The 25,249-nt window shown below is 37.3% G+C and overlaps 1 protein-coding gene across 5 annotated transcripts in view; it reads right to left on the bottom strand.

Moving 5' to 3' along the window:
- Positions 1-25,249, bottom strand: part of fgf14 (fibroblast growth factor 14) — a 256,567-nt gene that overhangs the window by 63,976 nt on the left and 167,342 nt on the right. The window contains exon 1 of one of the 5 annotated variants that reach the window (XM_057852367.1): positions 12,212-12,945. The exons of the other annotated variants lie outside the window; for them this stretch is intronic. Coding sequence (XP_057708350.1) covers positions 12,212-12,404 — 193 coding nt within the window. The 5' untranslated portion in view covers positions 12,405-12,945. Of the gene's footprint in view, positions 1-12,211; positions 12,946-25,249 lie in introns of those variants that run through there. 5 annotated transcript variants of the gene reach the window in all.

The following is a 25,249-nucleotide window of genomic DNA, read 5'->3' as shown; positions in this document are numbered from 1 at the left end:
ATTTGTGAATTCTGCCTTTGATGTGTCATCATATGGACAAAGAAAAAATGTTTTTTAACAGTCAAAACGTCACTTCCAGCAACAACAAAAAAAGGAAAATTAGCGACGCGTTTGTATTCAGCGACTGCGCTTACGCTCACGGAGAATTCGGAATCTTACAACATCAAATCACAAATGTATTTACGACATTTACATATATGAACACATAAGTGACCAGGCGCAACAGCGACCTGTGCTAACATGCTAACGATGCTAAATAGTTCATGAACGCAAGGCAAGGAAGGTCCATAGATTCAAACTGATATTGACGGGACACATTCTCCAGACAGCGCGCCACGCCTCGAAGTAGTGGGCCGTCCCACACTCCGCTTCAGTCGGTCGCAGTTATTCTCAAAAACATGCCGCGATCCAACGCCGGATTTAGGTTGAAAAAGTAAGAAAGCGGTACCGTATACAAACAGGAAAGATTGTCTCAGGAGTGATTTGTTTGAGGATTCAAGGCAGGGGCGGACTGGGACTAAAAAGCAGCCCTGGACTTTGACTCGGCCCAGCCTACAAGAATCGCTGTACGAAGGGAAACACAGACCCCCTAGGGGGTCTGGGGGCATGCCCCCCCCCGGGAGACTTTTTTCTTTTTTCTTCTTTTTTTTTTTTTTTTTTTTTTACATTTTATTGTAAAATGCATCAATTTTGTGCACTTTGAGAGAAAATGTGTCTAGACTGTGACTGTCTGACTTGGGGCGCTCAAAGTATTGCAAGGCTGAACTGGAGTTGGGTTCATTATCTTTACTAGCTCTATGATCAACCTGAAAAAACAAATGAAAGAATTTATTTTTCAAAGCAAGTTTTATGTATCCAATTGATTACAATATATCTCTATATATCTCTGCCTATAAAATGATTTCATTGTTTATGCCATAATTCAGTGGTCTCCAAACCATTCCACATAGGGCTGCAGCGGGCGCAGGATTTCATTCTAACAAAACAAGACAACACCTATGCACCAATCTGGTGTCTTACAAGTGTAATCAGTTGATTGCAGTCAGGTGCTGCTTGTTTTAGCAGAAACTTCATTGGTTAAACTGTCGGTACTCGATCGGTTGAAACAAAAACCAGGCCCCACAGCGGCCCTTGAGGACCGGTTTGGAGACCCCTGCTATAATTAATCTTGCCATACAAATAATACATTTCAATGAAAATACAATAAACATTTCAAGACAAATCCTGGATACATAACCTTCATTGGAAAGTATTAACCAGAAAACAAAACGATGTATATACATGATTAAAAATATATACAATGGGGAGAACAAGTATTTGATACACTGCCAATGGGTTTTCCCATTGACTGTGTATCAAATACTTGTTCTCCCCACTGTATCATATCAATTTAACTAACAAACTTTAAAGTAAAACCATTCATTTTATTAATATTTTGTTATATTTCTTCTGAATTAATATTGCTGCTGCGTGTGCATATGTTGTTTTACAGCTAAAATATTTTTCCGTAGGAGAGTGATAGTAGGACTAGCATACTGTAACTTGACACGATTGCAAACGGAGTAGCTGGCACTAACCCTTTAATTTAAAATGTAGCTACCTGGTTGATAACAATTACCAGTATACCGAGCAAGTGACCCTTTTTACTTGCCCTGCGCTTGTCTGGGGAACTTCCTCCAGCTTATCATTACACCCTCCCTCTTCTTTTCTCTCTCCCTGCACCGGCTGCACGTCAGAGCAGCTCCCGCTCCTCCTCTCACCATCGCCGGGGGCTGGGCTGCTGTTACCCGACGTGGCCGTTGTATGGACTGCTGCTTGCGAAAATATTTGTCAACTTATGACATTTTAATGCTTTGCTCTCCATTTTCTTTATTTTTTTTCTCCCTAACCTTCTCCGTGCCACCCTTCTCTTTTCTTTTTTTGCCACCACCATCCATATTGTGCATTGACGCTCGTCACTAGTTTGCTTCCACAAAGAACCAATGAAGGCTACTTTGTGCTTTCTTCGTTCTTCTATCAGACTGGCGATGAACAGCAGGTGCATTGCTGCCACCTGTCGGATTGGATGCGAACTGTAGATAATCAGAGGCTAGGGGGGATAAAAACAGTGATGTATAATGAATGGCGGCCACCGGCCGTTCTTTGATCCTCCAGAACCCACAGATTACCAGTGCGCCCCTGATTCAAGGTAATTATTATATTTTTCGTACCATGTATGCGTTTGGAAACGTGAAAAAAAAAATCAATGGGAGAAATTAACCGCTACGGCACTGGCGTCATAATTCGCAATATTTACCTAAAATAAATGCTAACTGCCCGTTTTTTTTCTCCTTTTTTCTCTCTTTTAACCAAGAATTGAGACTTTTTTACGTCCATATATATAAAGAATTCAGGTATTCAAACATTCCACTCGGTCAGCTTTGACGGGGATAGGCTCCCTATTAATCGGCCCCTCGCCCTGTGTCCCCTCAATATATTAATAACTCGATGAAAGGTCCATTTTGCCACATGGCAAAATCCATTTTGCCAAATGACAAAAAAATGCCACATGGCAAAAAAAAAATGCCACATGGCAAAATCCATTTTGCCTCATGGCAAAGAAATGGCAAAAAAAGAAAATGATGTGGCAAATACCACTTTTGATTCTCGCTGTCTTTCTGGACATGGCCATAATGTCTTCTTTTGAGTGTATTTTTATGTTCAGTAAAGCTATCAATCAGACAGAAAAGTACACAAACAAGAGGTGACCATGGTCCTGAGCAGAAAAAGTATTACTACAAGTACGCCTCATAAAAATGATGAGACAGAGACTGTCAACAAGAACCTGTTGCAGCCATCTGTTTCTTGCTCGTGCAACCTGTCGCACCACAAGATGCATCAAAATGGTTTCCGTAGCAACAAAAATGAATATATGGTCGGGGAAAAAAAGATGATTCACGCTTTCCACACCACCTCTGATACAGGACATATTAGATATATTTTAAAAGATATATTAGAGACTGTTGATAAAAACATTGCTGGAATTATTTGACAATCAGGATGCGGCTTATGATTTTAATTGAGATATTAATTTCGAGTGATGACAAGACCCGCTGCCCCCCATTTACTGAAAAATGGACCTGAAAGGGTGCCATTCGTTTGTGCAACGTTAGCGCTAGTTGTTGGGACACCCTCTGTTATTGAGAGAGTTGGTATGCTCCGTCAGCTGCGACGGAGGGGCTGCGATTGACGTCATCACTCGAAATTAATATCTCAATTTCTATAAAATGATAGCAGCCCAAACAACAACTACAAACAAAGCATAAACGATTGATACAATTTTTAGTAGGGCCGTCAAAATTATCGCGTTAACGGGCGGTAATTAATGTTTTTAATTAATCACGTTAAAATATTTGACGCAATTAATGCACATGCCCCACTCAAACAGATTAAAATGACAGCAGTGTAGTTTTTGGGTGTTTGGCGCCCTCTTCTGGCGCTTGGGTCCAAATTATTTTAAGGGCTTCAGCACAATGAGTGAGCATGGTGTAATTATTGACAACAACAATGGCGAGCTACTAGTTTATTTTTTGATTGAAAATTTTACAAATTTTAATAAAACGAAAACGTTAAGAGGGGTTTCAATATAAAAAAAAATATATATATATATATATATATATATATATATATATATATATATATACTAGGGCTGTCAAAAATTATAATTAATTATTTTTTTAAATTAATCACGTTAAAATATTTGACGCAATTAACGCACATGTCCCGCTCAGACAGTATTCTGCCTTTTGGTAAGTTTTACAGCAAGGCTTTTTGTGCTGTCTAACAGCAAACTCTTGTGGTCGCTTTGCGACATGGTTTATTGTTTTCTTGCCAGTTCAACTTCAATATGGCTGCATGACGTCTCGGGCTGACCCCTACGTTGTAATGTTGTGCTTATATGATCCTTGGACAAGATTTTTCCGTACGTATGGTTGTTGTAAAGAATGTACATATTATGTTAGTAAGCGAAATGTTATATTTTTTGTATGAGACGCTTTTTGTTTGTGTTTAGTGAACCTGTATAGCGTGCTAAGCTAACGTTGTTGCTAATGCAATGCTTGTGTAAATTTTTTTTTTTGTAGTTTTACGATGGTCTAAAGAGGACAATGGTTTGAGGCCATTTTATTAATAAATCAGATGAAAAAGGAAGAAGTCTGATTATTAAGGCGTCGTTCACTAGCTGTCTAGCTTTGGAAAAAGTAGACGCTTCGGAGTGAGGACAGCATAGACAGATTTAAATAACAGTAGAGTGAAATGCCCACTACAGTCCTTATGTACCGTATGTTGAATGTATATATCCATCTTGTGTCTTATCTTTCCATTCCAACAATTTATTTTACAGAATATATATATATATAATTCACAGAAAAATATGGCATATTTTATAGATGGTTTGAATTGCGATTAATTGTGATTAATTACGATTAATTAATTTTTAAGCTGTAAGTAACTCGATTAAAAATTTTAATCGTTTGACAGCCCTAATATATACAAATATATTGTAATTCATTGACAGCCCTAATTTTTAGCAATTTTTAATCAAAATGAGCTGGCTCACCTCAGATTTACCTATAAAAGAATTGTAAATATCTTAAAAACGATAGCAGCACAAACAAGACTTTTTACAGCACAAACTTAGCACAAACAATTGACATCAATTCTATATAAATTTGCGTCTGATGGGGGCAACTTTAAGGAGGTCATATCCCTCCATATTTTCATAATTTACCAATAAAGACGAGGCAACCGGCCGTACTTTTGACCCCACTGGAAGAATGTGATCACATCCTTCAATGATGCAACCCAAGCAGGACAAAGCCAAGTTAAAATTTGGCCTCCAACATAGAAGAAAAACATCTCCATTTACAGTAATTGTCCACAAGAGAGTGCCGAAGAGCTCCAACGCTCACTTGGAAAAAATAAAACAAATAGCCCAGTGCGTGTGTAAATATGTGTTTGTGTGTAAATGTGACTCATTCGTCATGCTTAGGTGTAATTTATCGCTTCTCCGCCAAGTGCAAACACATACACACGCGCATGTTAGTAGAGAAAAAAAATTGGAATCATCAAAGTAAACATGATTAATCCACACTTAATTATCATGAATAGTTCTTGCTCCGTTTTTCTTTAAAATGAAACATTTGTTATTGTGTTTTGTAAAGTACAGTCTGATAAAACTTGTTATGCGTAAAAAAAATACTAAATTTCTTTCTTGACACATGGGGTGCTTTCTTAATTTTCAATTCCATTTAAAGAGATGCCCTTCATTGTGCTGTGTGTGCCACAAACAAGTCAAATCTACTGAAATGTGACATTTAAAATAATAATAATAAATTCCCCCTTCTACCAATTGCCCTTTAAAATACACAAGATTCCTGATTTGACTTCAGATTAAATGTTTGAAGAAGGTTGTACGATAATTGGAGCTAATATGACATGGGGAAATAAAACCTGTCCTGAACCATCATTGCTCTCCAAAAAAAAAATAAAAGCCTTCAAAATATATCATTTTTCATTTTTCCTAGAATTAATGGGCTGGGCAATATGGCCACAGTGCACAACAACCTTCCATTAAACGAGTTTAATTCCCTTGTTTGTTGGAAATCAGTGAAATTATCTGCCAGTGCTTCAAGTAAATTTTGCTCATTTAGATTTCTTGAAATGAAAAGATATTTAAATAAGATAATATGAAAAATAGCTTGGCTTTCATTTAACTGAACATAAACTTATTTCAAGCAATAAACTTGTATATTTAATCTAAAAAAAAGTTTTAAGCACTAATTTTAAGTAGCATTTTGTGTATAATAAGTAGAACTGAAACAAATACTCGAGCAACTCGAGTAACTCGAGTTTAAAAACTGATACGAGTAATTTTATTCACCTCGAGTAATCGTTTATTTTGACAGCTCTAAGCATCACGTTTTGCTCGGACTACTTTTAATGCGGGACAACGCGCTGATGTCACATGCGGAGAGGAAGAAGGGGAAAAAAAAAAAAAAAAAAAAAAAAAACCTTACTGCAGCCGACAGTCACTACAAACGACGCCGACGTTGCTAAATACTGGCCCGCACGATGCTACGTTGGTAGCAGGTAGCATCTGATGCGTCTCATAGAGATCGCATGTATGTTGAACTAGATGCGAAAAGACAGACTCGGCCGTGTCTGGGCAGCGTTAGTAAACAGCAGCCATGTTAAAGCAGTAGAGCGCTAAGCGCTAATAAAGAGCGCTAAGCGCTAATAAATAAGATTAACGTTACTGTCACTACTAGCTCTCGTAACGTTAGCCCCGCGGAGGGCTAGGTTTCTATTAATTATGACCACTGTCGATGCGTTGCTAACGTGTCTTACATACAGGCTTTAACACAACATAGCATTGTGGAGTGATGAGGGTGTAAAATAAAAACTTAATAAAATTACTATCCTCATTAAAATATGAAAACCTACAAATGTTTGGGTGGTTTTAATGAAATCAGACACTGTTTTTTCATTTGTGCGATTTTGACAAAGATCAGATCACATTTGAAGGTGATTCTATGCAGAAATGTGAGAAATTCCAAAAGCTTCAGATGCTTTTTCATACCACTGTAAAATAATGTGGAATGTGATAGATTTGTTTTCCTTGAAACCTCTGTGACGTTATTTTACCGCATTTGAGTCTTAGCTGTAAATGTCGTCGAAAAGAGTTGTATTCACACACCGACGAAAAAAATCGGACAACACAATTTTGTGGTTACAGCTGCCTAAATACAAACACAAATGCATAAATATGAGTACGAAAGTCTGGACTTTGACTTGGCCACTTGGGAACGTGTATTTTGTTCTTCTGAAACCATTCTGAAGTTGATTTACTTCTGTGTTTTGGATCATTGCCTTGTTGCAGTATGCATCCACATTTTACCTTCAATCAGGTTTTCCTGGAAAAACATCCTGATAAACTTTTGAATTCATTCTTCCATTAATGATTGCAAGTTGTCCAGGCCCCGAGGCAGTAAAACAGCCCCAAATCATGATGCTCCCTTCACCATGCTTCACGGTGGGGATGAAGTGTTGATGTTGGTGAGCTGATCCATTTTTCCTCCACACATGACATTGTGTGTTATTCCCAAACCATTCAACTTTGGTTTCATCAGTCCAAAAAATATTTTGCAAAAACTTCTGTGAAGTGTCCAAGTGCCTTTTTTCGAACATTAAAACAAGCAACAATGTTTTTTAGACAGCCGTGGCTTCCTCCGTGGGGTCCTCCCATGAACATTCCTGGCCATAGCTTTACATATAGTTGATGTGTGGACAGAGATATTGGACTGTGCCAGTGATTTCTGTAAGTCTTTACCAGACACTCTAGGGTTCTTTTTTACCTGTCTGGGTATTCTGCACTGAACTCTGGCTGTCATCTTTGGTGGACGGCCACTCCTTGGGAGAGAAGCAACAGTGCCAAACTCTCTCGAGTTGTAGACAACTTCTCTCACTGTCAGTTGATGAACATCCAGACTTTTAGAGATGGTTTCGTATCAGTTCCCGGCTTTTTACAAATCAACAATCCTTGATCGCAGGTCTTCAGACAGCTCTTTTGACTGAGCCATGATGCACATCACACAATGCTTCTCATCAAGACAATTTTTACCAGGTGTGTGTTTTATAGTGGGCAGGGCAGCTTTAAACCACTCATCAGTGATTGGGCACACACCTGACTTAAATTGTTTGGTAAAAAAATGGCTTCAATTGCTGTTTAAGTCTCCTTAGGAAGGGGGTTCACTTACTTATTTCCCCCCTTCTGTCATTGTTTGCATGCTATCCATATTAAAATATGAAAACCTATAAATGTTTGGGTGGTTTTAGGTAAAACAGACACTGTTTTTACATCTGTGTGATTTTGACAAAGATCAGATCACATTTGATGGTGATTTTATGCAGAAATGTGAGAAATTCCAAACGTTTCAGATACTTTTTCATAGCTGTGTGCATCACAGAAACTAATCTAATACCCCTATCTACATAGTATAATGTACTAATTGAGCTAGATTATTGAAGCACTGAGATTACAGATGTGTGGGGAGTGTAATCGGATTTACAAGTGATTAATCCTCCTCCAAAATCGCAGACGCTACGTCCTTGGGAAAAAAAGCATAAATTGTAATTGAAATGCTCAATTAAAGATCAAATCTTTAATTTTTCAAAAATATTTTTAAAAATAATTCAAGTATAAACCCCCCCCCCCCAAAAAAAAAAAAGAGTCCACTAGCCTAAATACTACAAATGCTAATGTGTTAACAATTCTCATAGCAAATTGCTCACACGTAACTCCACAAACTGTAGCTGTCGCCAACGGGCTTACACTCACAAGGGATTCACACGATTACTGGGTTCTAGATCACAGAGCTGATTTGTGTACACTCTACCCCTTTCAATCACTCAGCTTATAGATTCCCTCACCCCCTGACCCCTTCTTTCCCTGGTCAACAGGCCCCCCACATGGTGTCAACCAAAAATACATCTAGCTGACGATAGCACCAACATGTTAATAGTTAGTGTAGGCGTTCAATGTATTTCTTGTTGTTGTCTTTCTTGTCTCTCCTTCTTTTCTTCTGTTCCGCCTTAATTCCTCCCTGTTCGCTGCTTTGTCATAATAAACGAGGTACGTTGAATGATCACAATGGGAGTATGTCATACTCTCAATGTGAAACATTAAAACTATTCAGACCAACCGGACACTTAGACTTCCTTTCTCCGTGTCAAACAGCTGAACAGGACAGGTTTATAAAAAATATATATATATATTTTTTAAATGCATACACAAAGACATATTAGCTGAAACAACTTACAGCCTTATGTGAGCCAAACCAGAGCGCACCATGTCAGACGAGTCTGCTCCTTAGCCATACAAAGCAACAGTCCAGTCAGACCCTACGCTGCCACCAGAGGGCAGTGTATCCTCCATCATGAAACAAAATACTTTTGGTCTTTTTGGATAGTTATTTTGGGCTTCTTAAAAGGTTAATTCCGATTTATGCGGAAATTTGGTGTACACCGCCAGTGTAGCAATGGTATGGGGGGGTTTTACGATAACATTTTCTCATATTTAGTGCCAGACAGTGTTTAAAACGTGGTGTGAAATTTTTAGAGTCACTTTTTTTTGCACATTTACAACATTAGTTAGCAACTTAAATATTTATTTTTAAATAAGAAATTTTGGGCCTGATTGTGTAAATCCAGAACTAAATATTTAATTTAAATCCTAAATTTATGTCCTAAATGCTAAATCTGGAAACGGTTGGAACTAAATATTTAGCATAATATGCAAATTCACATGACTGGAGACCGGAAGTGACAAAATAAAAGCTGGAGCACACAAAATACTCTTGAAATAGTTTCTCCTAAATATGTATTTTACCTATATATTGTTATTATCACAATGACTCATGTCCAAGAGCAGACTGCCACCGTTGAGTAGGTTTTATTCATTTTCACGCAACGTAAACAGACAGTCTGAGCTGCTCCACCAGATTTTATTTTGTTACTTCCGGTCTCCAGTAAATTAAATATTTAGTTCTGGATTCAAACAATCAGGTCGGAAACTTCATATTTTATAACAAATACTTAAATTGCTAAATAATGGTTTAAATGTGCAAAAAAAAAAAAAATGTGACTAAAAATTTCACACCATTTTAAACACTGTGTGGCGCTAAATGTGAGAAAATGTTGTCGTAATTTTGAGCATGTGCTGCTTTACAAATGGCGTCCCATAATATCCATCCCACTGCCACTACTATTCAAATAATGCATAAAAAAACAAGGTGAAACAACAGTGTATGTGTGTGCATTTCGAGCCAAGCCTTCAAATTGCATAGCATCGTTTGATCACAAACAAAAATGCACAGCATCTAGATGGGTGAGGCTTTTTCTCTGAGGTGACAAAGGACAACACCAATGCAATGCATCTGCCATTTTGAAGCACCCTGACCCGTCTCCAGATGGGTCCCGTATCTGCTATCACGCACATGGACATTGCACACATATAGACTAGAGAAAAGCCATTATAATCCACCCGGGGCCTGCCAGGGCAACGTTTGAACCCTGGCTCACTACGTTTGGATTGGAGGATAGTTAATATTTCAATGACAACAGCTGCACTGTGAATTGTCACTTGAAATCAGTCTGAGATGCAGCACACGGTTCGTGCAACAGGTTCGATACCTGCTGATGGGGACGTCAACGCTAACTGATTATGATTGTTTTATCTTCGCTTAATCAGAAAAGGCTGCTCTTCCCACTTTTACGATGTCAAATGCCAAAATCTCATGAAATACTTAATATTAATTAATATCACCAGAGTATCAACTACTTTATATTGTTCATTGCAAAATGGCATTACAATTAACCAATTTTTAAAAATAAATTTTCATGAATGAATTCTGATTCCCCCCCCCCCCCCCCCCTTAAATGTTTTTAATACATTCATCTAGGACAGGGGTCTTAAATTGGGGGCGCATGGGCAAATTGCGGCCCCTTGGACAATATTTTGCAGCCCCTATTTTACATTTCACTGTAGTATTAGTGTTATTTTGCAATGGGCCAAATGGGCAAAAGAAGAAAAAAAAAATAATAATCATAACAATAATTATAATAATAATAAACAATAAAAAAACGCTCTAGAATATGTATGGATAATATGTGTATATATATATATATATATATATATATATATATATATATCAAATATATATATATATATTTGTATAAATATATATTCTTTTATATTTTGGGCAGGGGTGATGAAATTATATAAATTATTATTATTATTATATAAATTATATTCTTAATTCATAATAATAAATAATAAATTTTAAAAATATGTTTAATACTATATATATTTATAAAAAATATTTTATATTTATAAAAATATGAATATATAAATAATACTAATACATGTAGTAATATATAATAATAATATTAAAAATACTGATTATCATTATCATTAAATAAAATATAAAATAGTAATGAAATAATGGGGTGGAGGGATCAAAATATAATGAATTATTATTATAATAATTCAAAAATTAATAAAAATAAAAAAATTGGTATATAATACTACATATACTGTATATATATAATTAGAAAATATATTTATAATACCAATAATATAAAATAACTTAAAATTATAATTATTATATATTAAATATGATAAAATAGCAATTAATTTATGGGGTAGGGGGATCAAAATATAATGAATTATTATAATAATATAAAATTCTAATAAATAAATTATATATATATATATATATATATATTTATAATACCAATAATATATAATAAGAACTAAAAAAATTATCATTATCATCATCATATATTAAATATTATAAAATAGTAATGAATTTATGGGGTGGTGGGGATCAAAATATAATAATTATTAGTATAATTAAAAATATTTAATAACAAAAATAAAAATATAATATGTATAATGCTTTATACATATGTATAATTAAAAATATATAATACCAATAATATATAAGAGCTAAAAAAATATATATATATATTATTATATATTAAATAAAATGTTATAAAATAGTAATGAATTTAAAAAAAGACAAGCATATTAAAAATAATCCTAAGTAAAATAAATTTTTAACAATTAAAACGTCAAAAAATACATTGTAATACATTTGGAGGATGAAAAAAAGGAAAACAAATTCAAATAAGTGTATTTTGCCCTGGGAATATTATTTATTCCTTGTTTTTGTTTTGTGACCTCAAATAGCTTAACTCTTTTGCTGCCATTGACGAAAATAGACGTCCAATCCATCTTTTTTTTTTTTTACTGGAAGCAATTGAATGATTTCTCCCCCCCCCCCCCCCCCCCCCCCCCCCATTTTATAAAATATAATTTACGAGTTTTAACAGCAAATAGATAAGCACTATATATATCTATATATATTATATATATATATATATATATATATATATATATATATATAAATTAAAAAATGCATACTATCGAGTTACTCAGCCATTTAACACCTATATATGCCGTCCAGAGTAGACCAAGCATGCAGCAAAAAATGAACGTTTTATCCCCTTTTACGCACGCAGAAAATGAAAAATAAAAAAACTGAAGGTGAGCATGTCTCCTATAAAAGGAGTGGCAATCAACCAGTGGCTGCGTCGCCAAAACTTGCACCTTGTCTCCGTAGCCTGCGCTTCCTGAGGCCAAAGATGCGCACTTTGGAGAAGATGTCCACCAGGTTGCTGTTGCACAGCCCCTTGTTCTTGTTGGGACTCTTCCGACGCCGGTTCGTAGAGGGCCGGTCCAAATGCTGCTCCCGCGCTTGCCTCTTTTGCCGGATGAGTCCGCTGGCGATGGCAGCGGCCATGGCTGCCCGATATCAGCCCTCTCCCGGGAGACGCTCCGGGTCCCGCGGTTTGCGCACGAAACGGCTCCCGTCCCCGGCCACCAGGTCACGGTCCCGGCATGGTGGGACGCGAGCGTTCCGCTCCGGTCCAGTCCAGTGCAAAAATGTCACTCTGCTGTTTATTAAAACCGATAACAACCCTCTTGCTGTCCGATCACTACATGATAAAAACTGAATTCTGTATATCATCCAGGAAATCGTGCGTAAATCCGCATGTCTGCGTAAGAAGAAAAAAAAACAGTCTTCAAAAAGAACTATCTTGCAAAATGCTCCCGATTCATGTAAATCGTTATGATACTAAAATAAATGTCCAGTTGTGGCTTGCAGCGTGCTGGGAGGCAAATGCACTCCTATTTTTTCCCATCCTTTTCACCAGCCGGGCTTGTCCTCCCTCCTCCCCTTCCTTCCTTCTGTCAGCGGAGCGCGCGCGCTCACGCACGCTGCTGTTTAAGTGACGCTCGTGCACGTGCGCATAAAAGAACTGGATTTGAAGTTTGTCCCGGAGCGAGACGTCCGAATGCGGGCGCAAAATTGGCATTTTCTAAAGAGGATAGGAATAAGTTATATATATAAAAAATGCATTTAATTTTGAATTATTAACTCATTTGCTGCCATTGACCCCAACAGACGTCCAAAACAGTCGCGCCTCCAGAAATTTTTCATAGGGGTGGCCAGATGGGGCCACTAAAAATCTTGGGGTAACCAAAACTAAAAGCCATAATTTCAGGTTTTCATTATATTATTGCAGTAAAAAGGCCAGGGGAAAACTATCAGAAAGACTTAAGGACACATCTACTGATATATTTTGGTGTATTGAGTAATATTTGATGTTACTAATGATTTAATGTGCATAGTCCATAACTGTCCAGTCAACATTTTGAGTTCCACAACAATTCTTGTTGTTATGTATATATTAGGCATAAGGTGTACATTTAAACAGGGCTGTCAAACGATTAAAATTTTTAATCGAGTTAATCACGCTTAAAAATTAATTAATCGCAATTCAAACCATCTCTAAAATATGCCATATTTTTCTGTAAATTATTGTTGGAATGGAAAGATAAGACGGATATATACATTCAACATACTGTACATAAGTACTGTATTTGTTTATTATAAAAATAAATCCACAAGATGGCATTGACATTATTAACATTCTTTCTGTGAAAGGGATCCACGGATAGAAAGACTTGTAATTCTTAAAGGATAAATGTGAGTTTGTATATTGTGATTAAATATTGCCATCTAGTGTATTTGTTGAGCTTTCAGTAAATGATACTGTAGCGACTTAACTGTTCTGCCCAAATGCATGATGGGAAGTGGTGCAACCATGACTGTGTGTGGTGGCAGTGTTAAGAAAAAGATCAACTCCTGTCATTCTTCCTCACGTCGCTTCCCACAATATTTATAGTTGCTGTGGGAGAGATGACAAAGCTTTTGCCAATTAAAAGCACGGCCCCAATGAATGCTTGTATCTACTCCACTCTGCCTCTTATCTCTGTATAGAAGTAAAACGGCACCATTGTAGGCTGTTTGCGGCAATGCGTGAATGAGTCGTACCGCAAATGTGTTAATTGCGATAAATATTTTCACGTGATTCATTTTTAAAAATTCACTACCGCCCGTTAACGCGATAAATTTGACAGCCCTACATTTAACAAAACAAAATAAATGCATTAATTTGCAATGAAATGCATAACCGATGCTACAACAATCTAACGATATACTGGCAAGCGGGGTGGCCAGTGGGGTGGCCAACCAATTTATAGGGGTGCCCGTGGCCACCCCTGGCCACCCCCTGGTGGCGCCACTGCCCAACAGACATCCAATAAATATATATATATATATATATATATATATATATTTGTATAAATATATATTCTTTTATATTTTGGGCGGGGGTGATGAAATTATATAAATTATTATTATTATTATATAAATTATCTTCTTAATTCATAATAATAAATTATAAATTTAAAAATATATGTTTAATACTATATATATTTATAAAAAATATTTTATATTTATAAAAATATGAATATATAAATAATACTAATACATGTAGTAATATATAATAATAATATTAAAAATACTGATTATCATTATCATTAAATAAAATATGATAAAATAGTAATGAAATAATGGGGTGGAGGGATCAAAATATAATGAATTATTATTATAATAATTCAAAAATTAATAAAAATAAAAAATTGGTATATAATACTACATATACTGTATATATATAATTAGAAAATATATTTATAATACATTTGCTGCCATTGACCCCAACAGACGTCCAAAAATTTGACTGGCATGCACTGCCAGCCCGCAGTCAAATTGGACTGGACGTCTATTGCCGTCAATGGGAGTGAAATGTGATCATTTGATGTATTTAGCTGTTAATAGCAGTTAAATGGCACTGGCAGACAAGCAACAAAATAGAACGCTGATGGATATTTGTGTGCAATGTGAGTGTTCTGAAAAGTGGGTGTTACATGGAGGCTTATTGGACCTTTTAGTTCTAGAATGTGTGTTTGTGTGTCATTGCACCGACTAGCTGCAGAGATTTGCATTATAATACACGGGCGCTTTTATTACCAATACAAAAACTCCAAGACACTGTCGGTGAAATAGAACTCTGTCTTTATAGTAGCCTAGTAGAAGTACGTAAACTATCCAGCATGCGTGTGTACTGCCATTGTGCACGCCATATGGTGAAAAAACATGAGCAATTTGGAGGGAAACGGCTGTTTTTGGATGGGAAAAACAAAATAATATCAAAAAGGCATAGGCGGAGTTTGACTTTTGGGGCAGGAGGGCACAACATGTTGATGACCCTGAAACGCAGCGTCAGCAATCGTTTACGGGAATATTTATAATAATAAGAAGACAATGAGCGTTTTTTGTTTCCCATCATTCTTGAGGGGAATTCTAAACCAGGGTGCTTAGGCAATACTTTTCGCCAAGATCGTCAACCATTGAAAATGGTACGCCTGCCGGTGTCGTGCTAATGTAGTTACCCCAGTCAAAAATTGTATCCCCTGGGCTGAGCCATATGGAGGTAGATTTGTGTCTTTATTATTCAATTAAAAAAAAAAAAAAAAAGTTGCTTCAATCAAAAAAAGAAAAAAAAGAATGTTTGAATGCAAAAATAAATGCATTTGAAAGCTATTTTTCTTTGAATTTTTTGTTTTGTTTTTTTTGTTTCAATTTTTTTTTTTTTCCTGATTAAAGCAACTTTTTTGATTAAAGTAACGTTGATTTGTGTTTGGGCCACATTTTGGCTAGGACGTTTTTGTCTTTATTATTCAATCAAAAAAATAAGTTGCTTCAAAAAATATATTTTTTCAAAAAGAAAACTTCAATAGGAAAAAGAAAAATTTCAATCATAGAAAATGTTTTTGAATGCGAAACAATATTTGAGATTGAAAAATTTGTATTTGAACACCTAATTTTTCATTGATTGGAGCAATCCTTTTTGTGTTCGGGCCATATTATGGGTAGGACATTTGTGTCTAAATCATTCAATCCCAAACAAGGCTGCTTCAATCAAAAAAAAAAATTTCAATCAAAGAAAAAAATCATTTGAAAAATTAAATTGCCCCCCCCCCCCGCCCTATTTCTTTTTTTAATTATATGCAAAGCAAATGACACACATGATCACATGATCCGTTCGAAAAATAATTTCCACCCATTATAAAAAAATTTTTTTGTTCATTTATTCATTTGTGTTGCAGTTTTATTGATTTACAACTTTTATATATATATTCATTCATTCAATCATTCATTTTCCATGCCGCTTATTCCTCACGAGGGTCGCGGAGGTGCTGGATCCTGTCCCAGCTAACTTCGGGCAGTAGGCAGGGGACACCCTGAATTGGTTGTCAGTCAATCGCAGGGCACAAGGAGACACACAACCATTCACGCACACACTCACACCTATGGACAATTTAGAGTGTTCAATCAGCCTACCATGCATGTTTTTGGGATGTGGGAGGAAACCGGAGTTCCCGGAGGAAACCCACGCAGGCACGGGGAGAACATGCAAACTCCACACAGGAAGGCCGAAGCCCGGGATTGAACCCTTGATCTCAGAACTGTGAGGCAGACGTGCTAACCACTCAGCCACCGTGCCGCCTTTTTTTTTTTTATATATATAGGAAAGTCAATTTCATGCAATGACACTTTTCGGCCACCAGCAGGGGCCTGGCTCCCCTGGTCCCCCCTTAAAATCCGCTTATGCGAAAAGGTAATTATATTATGATAATTGTAGTCCAAAAGGTTATCGATATGCTCCCACCAAGAATTGATATATTATTTTAAAAAGGTGTCGCTGTTTAAAAAAATGAAGAAAAAAAAAGGAACCAACAGGTTGCTAGCAAAATATTCCATTAGAATGGTGCCTATGTTAACTCGCTGGCTGCCATTGCCTCTGCTTGACATCCAATTCATTTTGACTGGATTGGACGTCTAGCGCCATCAATGGCACTGAAACCGGAGCACTCACAGCCAATCTTTTGTGGGCAATTACAGGTCACCATGCCCATTTTAGGACATTTACAGATTATTTCCTGTTGATTTTGAGTCACTTCCTATTCATTTGGGGACATATTTAAGTCACTTCTATTTCAGTCACCCAAAATCAAACAGGAAATGCCCCAAAATGAACTCATTTGCCTGGCATTGGCTGCCAAAGATGGCCATAGATGTCCAATTGGACGTCAATAGTGTTCACACTCATTCCCATTAACAACAGAAGGATGAAAAAAAGTTTCTTTCTATCTATTTATCTACAGTGGTATGAAAAAGTATCTGAACCTTTTGGAATTTCTCACATATCATCATAAAATCACCATCAAATGTGATCTGATCTTTGTCAAAATCGCACAGATGAAAATACAGTGTCTGCTTCAACTAAAACCACCCATACATTTATAGGTTTTCATATTTTAATGAGGATAGCATGCAAACAATGACAGAAGGGGGGAAAATACAGTGGGGCAAATAAGTATTTAGTCAACCACTAATTGTGCAAGTTCTCCCACTTGAAAATATTAGAGAGATCTGTGATTGTCAACATGGGTAAACCTCAACCATGAGAAACAGAATGTGGGGGGAAAAAAACAGAAAATCACATTGTTTGATTTTTAAATAATTTATTTGCAAATCATGATGGAAAATAAGTATTTGGTCTATACCAAAAGTTCATCTCAATACTTTGTTATGTACCCTTTGTTGGCAATAACGGAGGCCAAACGTTTTCTGAAACTCTTCACAAGCTTTTCACACACTGTTGCTGGTATTTTGACCCATTCCTCCATGTAGATCTCCTCTAGAGCAGTGATGTTTTGGGACTGTCGTTGGGCAAAAAGGACTTTCAACTCCCTCCACAGTTTTTCTATGGGGTTGAGATTTGGAGACTGGCTAGGCCACTCCAGGACATTGAAATGCTTCTTACGAAGCCACTACTTTGCCCAGGTCGTGTGTTTGGGATCATTGTCATGCTGAAAGACCCAGCCACAACTCATCTTCAGAGATTTTCACTCAAAATCTCTCGATACATGGCCCCATTCATTCTTTCCTTTACATAGATTAGTCGTCCTGGTCCCTATGCAGAAAAACAGCCCCAAAGCATGATGTTTCCACCCCCATGCTTCACAGTGGGTATGGTGCAATTCCGTATTCTTTTTCCTCCAAACACAAGAACCTGCAGGCTCCGACCTGCACAGATGATCTGGCAACTGCAATAAAGGAGAGTTGGCACCAAATTGATGAAGAATACTCATCAAGTCCATGCCTCAGAGACTGCAAGCTGTCATAAAAGCCAGAGGTGGTGCTCCTAAATACTAGAGATGTGTTTTGATTGTTATTTCTTTGTTTGTTTCTCATGATTCCATATTTTTTTCCTCAGAATGGAGTCATTCCATATATATTCCCCAGCACTTGCTCTATAAAAGTAACATTTACTGACCACCACAATGTTTTTCATTCATTTCTTTTAGTGTTTCTGAATGCTAAAGAGTTGCACTTTTGAGCGAATTCATTATTTTTTTTCAAGCTTTTTATCCGAGTTTGTTCGACATGATAAAATGTCTGAGTAAGTGCTCGTCCGAGATTGGTGATTCTATACTTTTTGCTTGGGGTTGTATCTATCTTCCTTTTCAGTAATCCAAAATCCAACAGAAAATTGCCTCTAAATAACCCAAAATCAAAAGGTAGTGACCCGCAAATGCCCTAACTTGTTTATAGACACATTATGACAGAGGAAATGATATTAGGGAAACTACCTTTTGAGATGAATGTTTGATCATTCGCTGCCTTCCCTCCCACTTCAAACGGATTGGACATCTATGGCGGTCAGTGGCAGCCAATGCACTCATTTTTAGGTCATTTCATATTGATTTTCAGTCACTTTCTTTTCCTTTTGGGGCATTTACTGGTTAATTCATGTTGATTTTGGGTTACTGAAAAGTCTGAAAGGGTACTTTCTGTTCATTGGTCACTTCCCTTTTGATTGTAGGGCATTTCCGGGTCACCGCCGTTTGATTTTGGGTCACTTTCTGTTGATTTTTGGGGAATCTACAGGTCACTTCTTTGTTGATTTTGGGTTCCTGAAAAGGGAGGGACTCGAGAATGTCCCAAACGACAAGAAAGTGACTGAAAATTAGCAGGAAATACATAAAACGCCCTAAATTTGGACAAATTTGGAGCACCGTCATTGGCAATGAAACCAGAGCATTCACAGCCAGTGATTTTGTGGGCATTTACAGGTCTCTTCTTGTAATTTTAGGACCTTTACAGGTTACTTCAAGTTGGAATTTGAGTCACTTTCTACTCATTTTGGGACACTCTCGAGTCTCTTCCTTTTCAGGAACCCAAAAATCAACAAGGAAGTGACCTGTAAATTCCCCAAAAATCAAAATTAAGTGACAGGAAATCAATAGGCAGCGACCAGGAAATGCCCTAAAATCAACAGGGAAGTCTCCGATGAACAGAAAGTGACCTTTTAGACTTTTCAGTAACCCAAAATCAACATGAATTAACCTGTAAATGCCCCAAAAGGAAAAGGAAGTGACTGAAAATCAACAGAAAATTGCCTGTAAATTTCCCAAAATCAAAAGGTAGTGACCCATAAATGCCCAAAACCAAAAGCGACTGAAAATCAACAGGAAATGACGTAAAATGCCCCAAATTTGGAAACCTAGCGCCGTCAATGGCACTGAAACCAGAACATTCACAGCCAGTCATTTTGTGGGCATTTGGAGGTCACTTTTTGTAATTTTAGGGGCCTTTACAGGTCACTTCCTGTTAGATTTTGAGCACTTCCAATTCATTCAGGGACTTTCTCAAGTCACTTCCATTTCAGGAACCCAAAATCAACAAGGGAGTGACCTGTAAATTCCCCAAAAATCAACAGAAAGTGACCTGAAATAAATAGGCAGTGACCCGGAAATGCCGTACAATCAACAAAGAAGTGACCGATGAACAAAAAGTGACCTTTCAGACTTTTCAGTAACCCGAAATCAACATGAATTAACCTGTAAATGCCCCAAAAGGAAAAGGAAGTGACTGAAAATCAACAGAAAATTGCCTGTAAATTTCCCAAAATCAAAAGGTAGTGACCCATAAGTGCCCAAAACCAAAAGTGACTGGAAATCAACAGGAAATGACGTAAAATGCCCCAAATTTGGACACCTAGCGCTGTCAATGCCGCTGAAACCTGAACATCCACAGTCTTTTTGTGGGAATTTACAGGTCACTTGTTGTAATTTTAGGGGCCTTTACAGGTCACTTCCTGATGGGTAAAATATGTGATCACATGACCCGGAGTGAATAGCCATAATATTGCTTGTGTTGTGTGACAATAAAGTTGTTTACTCCGCCACTCTGACACCTGTTACGCCTGCTATTTCACGCTGTACTGGCGCCTGTACTACACAACAAACCTCAACTGGGAGGGAATCTCATACAATAACGGGGAGGGAATCTTATGATAGTAATACGAGCTGAAATCGCCATGTATGGGCAACATGGTTCATCTTCTGAGCTTAGAGGCTGGCCACCTTTGTGCTCACGAGATGTACTGTTATAAAGCCAGGAGCATTCTCCACCCCGTTAGAGTCCGCCAAAGGATGACGTACGAATCGCGTGGCTCTATTCCTCTTCTGACTCTGATCGGAGTGTTGGCTCGCTGCCCTTTTGTCACGGTAAGAGTTCTTTTGCATTATTAGGGGAATATTTGTGCTTAGACGGTAGCGTGGGGATCAGGGGTTGCGTTAACCGAATATTTTCTGTCGCTGACCGTTTTTTCTACAACGGTGACGGAAAACAGTGAAGTCCATCTGTCATTTTGACAGGTTGCAATTCACACCCCAGACCACAGGGTGGCGAGTGAGCATATTAATTAGCTATTGTCTCTCTTCATGCATGACGTCGTTGGCCTTACTCGGAAAAATGTCAAGGCAACTGATTGTCCGAAGTTTCTTCAAAAAGCCCCAAAACGACGATGGTGTTGATAAAAGAGGTGAAAAAAGAGGGACTGATGCAGTGAAGGATGACAACGAATCAAGTGAATCGCTGGTTCACTCCTCACTGCGGCGAGCAGTTGAAAATGCCGCCAATTACCAAGAAGGGCAGAATTGGTAACACGGTGAAAGCGGCATAAACCAAAAAAGCGGACCAGACTAGCCAGAGCCTGAAATTATTTCAAGGAAAATATGGAGGGTGCCACCACTGTGTGTACTCTTTTTGCTAAGCTGAGCTCGCATACCACGGTAGCACGTCGGCTATGAACGAACACTTGACGCGCCGTCACCCAGGTGTATTTCGGAAGACAACAGGAAACAACAAGCTAGCGGATTGGTCCATACAACTTTCTAAAGATTTTTTTTTAAAATTGGAAGTTGCCTTTATGTGCGTCGTATCAACGTGCATTTTTATTTAATAATAATAAATTAAAAAATATATATATATATATATATATATATATAATGGAATTATATAATATTTTATTATCATTAAATGTATTAGGATCATGGAAGGTCCCACTTGGGGGAAAAAAAACATATATATCCTGTATATACATAATATAATAAAAATATATATGGAAACACATTACTGGCCTGCTTACTGTAATCCATGACTGCACTAATGTTAGTTACTTTATATTATAAAGTATTATTGTATTATTGTGTATATACATATTAGTGACTGCATCAAGATATAGTCATTTTAAAAATTTAAGTGACGGGTAAAAATAGATTATGACCGGATTTTTATGACCCTGTCAGTCAAAATGACAGACAACGAAAAAGTCTAGCGCAACCTCTGGAGGGGATACTAGAAGTGACAATCTAGATCTAGCGTTATCGTTATTACATGTTATGCTTGTTTGATATTTGTTTGCTTGCCTTTGTGTGGGACTGTACTCAATAAACCTTTTAAATTCTGCAATAATCATCAATAAACATTGTCTATTGAGCAAAAGTGTGCTTGTTGCATACTCACGGCGAACCCGTAAATTTCGTAAGACACTTCCTGTTAGATTTTGAGTCACATCCTTTTCAGGAACCCAAATCAACAAGGAAGTGACCTTTAAATCCCCCAAAAATCAACAGAAAGTGACCCGTAATCAATAGGCAGTGACCAGGAAATGCCCTAATATCAACAAGGAAGTGACCGATGAACAGAAAGTGACCTTTCAGACTTTTCAATAACCCAAAATCAACAGGAAAATTACCTCTAGATGCCCCAAAAGGAAAAGTAAGTGACTAAAAATCAACAGTAAGTGATGTGAAATGCCAAAAATGAGCGCATTGGCAGTCACTGACGGCCATAGAAGTGGGAGGGATGGAAGAGAATGAACATTTCAATATCTCTAAAGGTACTTTTCCCCAATATAATTTCCTCTGTCATATTGTGTCTATAAACAAATTTAATAACATACCAATCAATGTATCTAGGCTACGTTTTCAGCACCATGGACAGCGGCATTGACTCAAACATGATGTTCATCTGTGAACCCATGGATTAAAATTGATAGTATGATCATACGGGTGTGTGTGTTTGTATGTGTATTGTGCACGGCTCTTCAGAGAGCGAGCGAGACTCACACAGCAAATCACAGGCAACCAAATTAAAACTCAAGAGAGCCATCTGCTGTTTGTAGCTGTAATTAAAAGCTCTCGGCTACAAAGAGGTAGGACAGAGCGACGGGGTTGTCCCCGGGGGTCCCCCGCGCACCTGTTGAATCCAGCTGCACTATTATTGGATGCCGGGAGCTGACGGATGAGCATCTGCACATTCATCCATCCTCATTAATGAATATATCGTATTTTTTTCCCCCTGAGATAGATGGGATTTTAAAAAAATGGAACACCCGGCTGAACATGACTGATAAGGGAATTAAAATCCACACATAAGGAGACGTAAAGTCCGCTTTTCACGCGCCAACACCAATGCTTTCTCCGCTAAACGTGCAAGGAATGAGTGATCGTGACACCGCATCGACTGGAGGATGCAGTAAAAGGCTGCGACCAGCAGCGGACACTGTCAGACCGTGACTGGGACACTGTTAGGACGATCTACTTGTCTAATCATAGTGGGGACAGAGCACTCGGTTAAAAGGAAGAGGTGTGATAGCAATCAAGCGGAAGACTAACCTTTCATGGCATGGACTTGATATTTCACCTCCCTAGGGGGGGCATAGCAAGCACACACAGCCATTAAATGAGGTGAGAATTGAGGGTAGGAGTGTGCTCACCTTAAAACACAGGGTTTTAAATCAAAACCAACCAGACACATCACTTCATGGAGCTGCGAAAAGCTTCCATGTAATGTTCCAAAAATGCAAAATGTCTTCACTATAAATACAATTGAAATGTTTTAAGCATTAGTTTTTTTAAACAATAAATTGAACAATAGTTGAATAATTTATTTCCTTCCCTTTTCCTGGTTTTCCAGTTTTTTCCAAAAGCATCTTGTGCTTTGATGGCAAGTATACATTTTCATGTTATCACAGTGAGTCGTACTGACTTTGAAAATAAGCGTAATTAAAATGAGATAAATGCTCCTGTAAGATATGCAGTGGGGATTTTTTTTTTTAATTTATTTATTTAATAGGGACAGTGCACATTGATGAACATCTAAAAAGATGTAAATATGCCAGATTGTAGCAAGTATATGCTAATTTACATCTGTAGTCCCTAAACAGGTGACACAAAGATACAAAAAGGAAAGAAATAGCAAAAGATTACAATAAAACAACCCAATACAATACGTTACTAAGAACTTAAAAGTCAGTGATTGCAAGACTGATTTGCTTTCAACCACTGCTTGAGCTGAGTTTTGAAAGTTCGTATTGTGGGACATTGCCTGATGGCGAGTGGTAAACTGTTCCAGGTTTTACAGGCCTTTACAGAGAGAGAATTTAAGAAAATAAGTATTTAGTCAACCACTAATTGTGCAAGTCCTCCCACTTGAAAATATTAGAGAGGCCTTTAATTGTCAACATGGATAAACCTCAACCATGAGAGACAGAATGTGGAAAAAAGAAAAATCACATTGTTTGATTTTTAAAGAATTTATTTGCAAGTCATGGTGGAAAATAAGTAATTGGTCAATACCAAAAGTTCATCTCAATTAGAGCTGAAACGAATACTCGAGCAACTCGAGTAACTCGAGTTTAAAAACTGATCCGAGTAATTTTATTCACCTCGAGTAATCGTTTATTTTGACAGCTCTAAGCATCACTTTTTGCTCGGACTACTTTTAATGCGGGACAACGCGCTGATGTCACGTGCGTGGAGGGAGAAGCAAAAAAAAAAAAACTTACTGCAGTCGACAGCTGCTATAAACGACGCCGACGTTGCTAAATACTAGCCCGCACGATGCTACGTTGGTAGCAGGTAGCGTCTGATGAGTCTCATAGAGATAACATGTATGTTGAACTAAATGCGAATGACAAGATTCGGCCGCGTCTGGGCAGCGTTAGTAAACAGCCGCCATCTTAAAGCAGTAGAGCGCTAAGCGCTAATAAAGAGCGCTAAGCGCTAATAAATAAGATTAACGTTACTGTCACTAGCTCACATAACGTTAGCCCGGCGGAGGTCTAGGTTTCCATTAATTATGACCACTGTCGATGCGTGGCTAACGTGTCTTACATACAGGCTTTAACATAACATAGCATTGTGGAGTGATGAGGTTGTAAAATAAAAACTTAATAATGCTAACTATCAATTTTAGCTCAGTAGTCATTAGCACTGGTCCCTAATGTGCTCCAATACAGCCTGTATCATACATTTATTTTGAACACTGCAAAAACTCAAAATCGTATCAGGACTTACAGTTTAGACTAACTTAAAACTTAACTAGAACTTAAAAATGGCTTGACACAAATAGATATTCAATTGAAACACGTCGGAAAAAATCCTAACTTTTAAGTGATGTGTGTTATCAAGCATAACAATATTTTTATTGGCAGTGCATCAAATACTTGCTCTCCCCATTGTGTATATATATACATATATATATATGTGTGTGTGTGTGTGTGTGTGCGTGTGTGGGTGTGCGTTTGTGTAAATTTTTTTTAATAAGATCTAAAGGTTTTCTGAGTGAAAGCAGTGAATTAGTCTTTTTTTAAATTCTAGTTACATCTGAGATGGAATTGTTGGCTGTTTTCAACAATATACATCGAAAATAAAGACATTGATTGACTGAAAATGGTTCAAGATTAAATGAAATGTCTTGTTTTTTCATGTATATTTATAATTGCTCTTCACCTAAAAATATATTTGTTTTATCCGATT

The sequence above is a fragment of the Corythoichthys intestinalis genome, chromosome 12 (assembly GCF_030265065.1).
Source record: "Corythoichthys intestinalis isolate RoL2023-P3 chromosome 12, ASM3026506v1, whole genome shotgun sequence".
Taxonomy (NCBI): Eukaryota; Metazoa; Chordata; class Actinopteri; order Syngnathiformes; family Syngnathidae; genus Corythoichthys; species Corythoichthys intestinalis.
Note: the sequence above shows the minus strand (reverse complement) of the source record. Positions and strands in the feature narration are given on the sequence as shown.